Here is a 6,716-nt window from a genome sequence, read left to right as displayed (position 1 = left end):
CTAATTAACAAAATCAAAAATGAAAAGGGAGACATAACTATAGAACCAGAGGAAATCCAAACCATCATCAGATCTTCCTACAAAAGGCTATACTCAACAAAACTGGAAAACCTGGATGAAATGGACAATTTTCTAGACAGATACCAGGTACCAAAGTTAAATCAGGATCAGACTAACAATCTAAACAGCCCCATATCCCCTAAAGAAATAGAAGTAGCCATTAATAGTCTCCAAACCAAAAAAAGCCCAGGACCAGATGGGTTTAGTGCAGAGTTCTATCAGACCTTCAAAGAAGACCTAATTCTCCTCAAACTATTTCACAAAATAAAACAGAAGGTACTCTACCCAGTTCATTCTATGAAGCCACAATTACTCTGATACCTAAAACACACAAAGACCCAACAAAGAGAGCTTCAGACCAATTTCCCTTATGAATATCTATGCAAAAATCCAAAAACACATCAAAACGATCGATCATCTATCATGACCAAGTAGGTTTCATCCCAGGGATGCAGCAATGGTTTTATATACGGAAATCCATCAACATAATCCACTATATAAACAAACTCAAAGACAAAAACCACATGATGATCTCTTTAGATGTCAAGAAAGCATTTGACAAAAATCTAACACCCATTTATGATAGAAGTCTTGGAAAGATGAGGAATTCAAGACCCATACCTAAACATAATAAAAGCAATATACATCAAGCCAGTAGCCAACATCAAACTAAATGGAGAGAAACTTGAAGCAATCCCACTAAAATCAGGGACTAGACAAGGCTGCCCACTTTCTCACTCCCTATTCAATATAGTACTTGAAGTCCGGGCCAGAGAAATTTGACAACAAAAGGAGATCAAGGGAATACAAATTGGGAAGGAAGAAGTCAAAATATCACTCTTTGCAGATGATTTGATAGTATATATAAGTGACCCTAAAAATTCCACTAGAGAACTCCTAAACCTGATAAACAGCTTCAGTGCAGTAGCTGAAATTAACTCAATCAAATCAGTGGCCTGTCTCTATACACAGGATAAATAGGCTGAGAAAGAAATTAGGGAAACAACATCCTTCTCAATACTCACAAATAATATAAAATACCTTGGTGTGACTCTAAGGAAGTGAAAGGTCTGTATGATAAGAAGTTCAAGTCTCTGAAGAAAGAAATCGCATATCTCAGAAGATGGAAACATCTCCATGCTCATGGATTGGCAGGATTAACCTAGTTAAAATGACTATCTTGCCCTAAGCAATCTACAGATTCAATGCAATCCCCATCAAAATTCCAACTCAATTCTTCACCGAGTTAGAAAGGGCAATTTGCAAATTCATTTGCAATAACAAAAACCTAGGATAGCAAAAAATTAACCTCTGGTGGAATCACCATGCCTGACTTCAAGCTGCACTACAGAGCAATTGTGATAAAAACTGCATGGTACTGGTACAGTGACAGACAGGTAGATCAATGGAATAGAATTGAAGACCCAGAAATGAACCCACACACCTATGGTCAATTGATCTTTGACAAGGGACCTAAAACCATCCAGTGGGGGTAAAAAAAAAGACAGCATTTTCAATAAATGATGATGGCACAACTGGTGGTTATCATATAGAAGAATGTGAATTGATCCATTCTTACCTCCTTGTACAATGCTCAAGTCTAAGTGGATCAAGGAACTCCACATAAAACCAGAGACTCTGAAACTTAAAGAGGAGAAAGTGGGGAAAAGCCTTGAAGATATGGGCACAGGGGAAAAATTCCTGAACAAAACAGCAATGGCTTGTGTTGTAAGATCGAGAATCGACAAATAGGACCTCATAAAACTGCAAAGCTACTGTAAGGCAAAAGACCCTGTCAATAAGACAAAAAGGCCACCAACAAATTGGGAAGGGATCTTTACCAATCCTAAATCTGATAGGGGACTAATATCCAATATATACAAAGAACTCAAGAAGCTGGACTCCAGAAAATCAAATAACCCTATTAAAAATGGGGTACAGAGCTAAACATGGAATTCTCAACTGAGGAATACTGAATGCCTGAGAAGCACCTGAAAAAATAATCAACATCCTTAATCATCAAGGAAATGCAAATCAAAACAACCCTGAGATTCCACTTCACACCAGTCAGAATGGCTAAGATCCAAAAATCAGGTGACAGCAGATGCTGGCAAGGATGTGGAGAAAGAGGAACATTCCTCCATTGCTGGTGGGATTGCAAGCTTGTACAACCACTCTGGAAATCAATCTGGCAGTTCCTCAGAAAATTGGACATAGTACTACCGGAGGATCCCACAATACCTCTCCTGGGTATATACCCAGAAGATGTTCCAACTGGTAATAAGGACACATGCTCCACCATGTTTATAGCAGCCTTATTTATAATAGTCAGAAGCTGGAAAGAACCCAGATGTCCCTCAACAGAGGAATCAATACAGAAAATGTGGTATATTTATACAATGGAGTACTACTCAGCAATTAAAAACAATGAATTTATGAAATTCTTAGGCAAATGGATGGATCTGGAGGATAACATCCTTAGTGAGGTAACCCAATCACAAAAGAACACACATGATATGCACTCACTGATAAGTGTATATTAGCCCAGAAATTTAGAATACCCAAGATACAATTTGCAAAACACATGAAACTCAAGAAGAAGGAAGACCAAAGTGTGGCTACTTCGTTCCTTCTTAGAGTGGGGGACAAAATACCCATGGATGGAGTTACAGAGACAAAGCTCGGAGCATAGCCTGAAGGGATGACCATCCAGAGACTGCCCTACTTCGGGATCGACCCCATAAACAACCACCAAACTAGGCACATGCCAGCAAGAACCTGCTGACAGGAGCCTTATATAGCTGTCTCCTGCAAGGCTCTGCCAGTGCCTGGCAAATACATAAGTGGATGCTCACCAGTCATCCATTGGATGAAGCACAAGGTCCCCAATGAAGGAACCAGAGAAATACCCAGGGAGCTGAAGGGGACTGAAGCCCCATAGAAGGAACATCAATATGAACTAACCAGTACTCTCAGAGCTCCTTGGAACTGTACCACCAATCAAAGAAAACACATGGTGGAACTTGTGGTTATAGCTATATTTGTAGCAGAGGATGGCCTAGATGGTCATGAGTGGGAGGAGAGTCCCTTGGTCCTCTGAAGGCTCTATGCCCCTGTATAGGGGAATGCCAGGAATGGGAGTGGGTGGGTTGGGGAGTAGGAAGAGGGGAGAGTGGATAGGGGATTTTCAGAGGGGAAACTAGGAAAGGAGATAACATTTGAAATGTAAATAAAGAAAATATCTAATAAAAAAAGAAAAGGAAAAAAAAAAAACATAAGAAAACCAAACACACACACAAAAGAAATATATTTGGTCCAACATTTTCAATGTCTCTCACATTTATATCATCTCTATAATGTGTTCACAATTTTGATAATTGACATTAAAAGATTTCCTTAAAAAAAAAAAGATTCCATAGAAAGTAAAACCCTGCATGGATTTCTTTGTTTTACTTTCTAGGTGGCAGCCTCAGGAGACAAATGAAAGCCTTAAGAATTACCAAGATGCTTTGCTTCACAGTGACCTCACATTGTGCCCTGTAGGAGTGAACACAGAATGTTACAGGATCTATGAGGCGTGCTCCTTTGGCTCCATTCCTGTGGTAGAAGATGTGATGACAGCTGGCCACTGTGGAAACACAACCAGTCAGCACAGTGCTCCTCTGCAGTTACTCAAGGCCATGGGGGCCCCCTTCATCTTCATCAAGAACTGGAAGGAGCTTCCTGCTATTTTAGAAAAGGAGAAGACTATAAGCTTACAAGAAAAGATTCAAAGAAGAAAAATGTTACTTCAGTGGTACCAACACTTCAAAACAGAACTAAAATGGAAATTTACTAAAATTTTAGAAAGTTCATTTTTTATGAATAATAAAGTTTAATTATGTCTAGTACCATGTATTCATAAGTGTGAATAGTTATAGTGCTGGTTAAGCTGACTCCATCAGCTCCATCATGTTACAGACCAAATACTCTCCTTTGGCTACTACTATGCACAAGATTAAAGAGATGGTAATATTTTTCTATGCTTGAGCTGGCAGGATGGTTGAGTGGTTAAAGGTGCTTGCTGCCAAGCCTGATGACCTAAGTTCAATCCCCCGAAGCCACATAATAGAAGGAGAGAAATGAGTCTCACGACTGTCTTGTGACTTCCCCACCAGCATGCACACAGAAACACGCAGCAGATAAGTAAATAAATAACTTACTCAGATTCGGTTCTACTAAAATGAATAAGACAACAGTTACTAACTTTTCTCATTAACTTTAACTCACTTATGGGACTGAAGCATTGGCTCAGTGGTTAAAAGTGCTTACTCCTCTTGCATATAACCCGAGTTCAGTACTCAACTACTGTAATTATTTCTCCTTAGGTCCTGACAAATTCTTCTGTCCTCCATAGACACAGGTACACAGTGCACATAACACATGACATAAAAGTAAGAACTAACCGGTAGAGTACTATTTTCTAGAGTTGATATTTGGATGTGTGGGTAAAATATAGATGCTGATCAATGGCTAGAATACTTACCATCTCTATTGTACAACATGGTCATTATTATAATAATATAATTGGAAAGTGCCTGGGTAGATGCTACATGTTCTCACAAACTGAACTAACTATGATGTAATTTATATGTTAATTAGCTAGCTATGGCCAATCCAATATATACCCAAAACATTGTAGTTGATAAACATTCACTTTTATCTGCCAATATTAAAAATAAACTCATTCTAGGGAAGTAGCATTATATATCAAAAGACTCATAATTGCAGTCAGAAAAACAGATTAATGACTGCAATTTCCATGAGGATTTTTTTTACAAGCTAACCAGTCATGCTGTGTCTTAGTTGTATTTCAATATGAAAGGTATTTGCTCTCTTGACACTGGGACAAAATACCCAGAAGAAACAAGAGGGGAAAGGTTTCTTTTGGCTCCTAGATCAGGCTTCGGTGTACCAAGGTCTGATAGAGGACTAATACCCAAAATATATAAGGAACTCAAGAGGGAGCTGAGGCTAGAGCTGTGGTGGCGGCAGCTCTGCAGACCACACATAGTCCAAGTCCTGGCTTCGACCGTGCTGTACCATAGTGCTGCTCGTGGAGCTGCTGGTGTTGCTGGCCAGGGCCCTGGGCTACTTTGTCAGCATCGACACACATGCTGAGAAGTGCTTCTTTGAGCAGGTCACCTAGGGCATCAAGATGGGCCTCATCTTCAAGGGGGTGGGTGTGGAGGGCAGGGCTTCCTGGACATCAATATGGAGATCATAGGACCAGATAATAAAGGACTCTGTAAAGGAGACCGACAGTCTAGAGGGAAGTACATGTTGTCAGCCCACATGGATGGGACTGACAAGTTCTGCTTTACTAATAGTCTGTCCACTATGACTCCAAAAATCATAATGTTCACGATTGACATTAGGGAGGCTCCCAAAGGCCAAGACATGGAGACAGAAGCTCATCATAACAAGCTAGAAGAAGTGAGTAATGAACTGGCAGTGATAATGACCACTGTGAAGCATGAACAGGAGGAGTACATGGAAGTCTGGGAGAGAATACACAAGAGCCATCAATGACAACACAAACAGCAGAGTGTTCTTTTGGTCCTTCTTCGAAGCTCTTGTAGTTGTCATGACACTGGGACAGATCTACCTGAAGAGATTTTTTTTTGTGAAGCCCTAAGGGTTGTTTAAAAGGCCTTTTCCTGTTAATCCCAAATTCATGATTTACTCATTTACCAAACACCTTGGTCATCATAATGTCATCAGTTTATACATTTTTATTATCTGAACATTCATGACTTATGTTTCTTCGTGATTAGTAGCTGTTGGGGAAAACCTATTTGGGAAAGTCAGAGTGAAAATTTGACATTTGATTGACCTGTAATTCTTACTTGAAAGCAGCCCCATTATACAGGTCCTTCCAAGAATCCAGAGGCTGTTAATGGTGTATGGGACTATGGTCTTTATTATGTTTTTACCTTTGGTTTTTATAATAAAATGCAGGTTATCCAGGAAGTAGCCCACAGCCTGACAATACTTGTTAACTGACTTCATTCATCAGAGGCTCATTTTGTTATTACAGCAACAGCGATCTGAATCCTGACCCTTGTGGCCCTGCCTCAGGACAGAGACCTGATGGGGCATGTTACCAGTGTGGGCACTCACACTTTCTCTTGAGTTTGATGTTAAGACTTTTCTCATCACTTCACCCTAAAGTTTTATATTGAACCTTAGAACTGATTCACCTCTAATTGAATTGACACAAACAGCCAATAACTTAGCTGTGTGTTGAATCCAGTTTCCCAAGTGTCAGAACAGACTGCTGTTTCCCTTGAGCTGCATAGTCTGTCTATTGTTGCCACTTAGGAAGAGCGAGTTCCTCACCTGGAAACCTGCATTTCTCAAAACAAAGGGTTAAGCCTCTGGGATTGCTGGCAGGAGTAGGCAGCCACTGTTATCTTTTTAGTCAATGGCCTTTAGGCCCTGGTCTTCAGTGTCAGCACTAGGGTTTGTTTGTCCTCTGGGGTCTTTCTCTTTTGGCACATGCCAGTTTTGTTTATATAAAGTGAAGACTGTCTCTTCATGATAGAAGAACATTCTACGTTAGGTTTAAGGAAAGGTGCTCTGCTCTGGGTGTGGGTGGTCCACGCCCACACTGA

General features: G+C 40.2%; 1 protein-coding gene and 1 pseudogene across 1 annotated transcript in view; both read left to right on the top strand.

The window, feature by feature from the left end:
- Rxylt1 (ribitol xylosyltransferase 1) overlaps nt 1-3,950 on the top strand; it is a 16,716-nt gene extending 12,766 nt beyond the window's left edge. The window contains exon 6 of the mRNA XM_021174436.2: nt 3,521-3,950. Coding sequence (XP_021030095.1) covers nt 3,521-3,938 — 418 coding nt within the window. The 3' untranslated portion in view covers nt 3,939-3,950. The remainder of the gene's footprint in view (nt 1-3,520) is intronic.
- A 97-nt stretch (nt 3,951-4,047) lies between these two features.
- Nucleotides 4,048-6,716, top strand: LOC115032173 (annotated as a pseudogene).

Source organism: Mus caroli, chromosome 10 (genome assembly GCF_900094665.2).
Source record: "Mus caroli chromosome 10, CAROLI_EIJ_v1.1, whole genome shotgun sequence".
In the NCBI taxonomy this organism is placed as follows: Eukaryota; Metazoa; Chordata; class Mammalia; order Rodentia; family Muridae; genus Mus; species Mus caroli.
The sequence above is the reverse complement of the archived record's forward strand: the minus strand, read 5'-3'. Positions and strand labels throughout refer to the sequence as shown.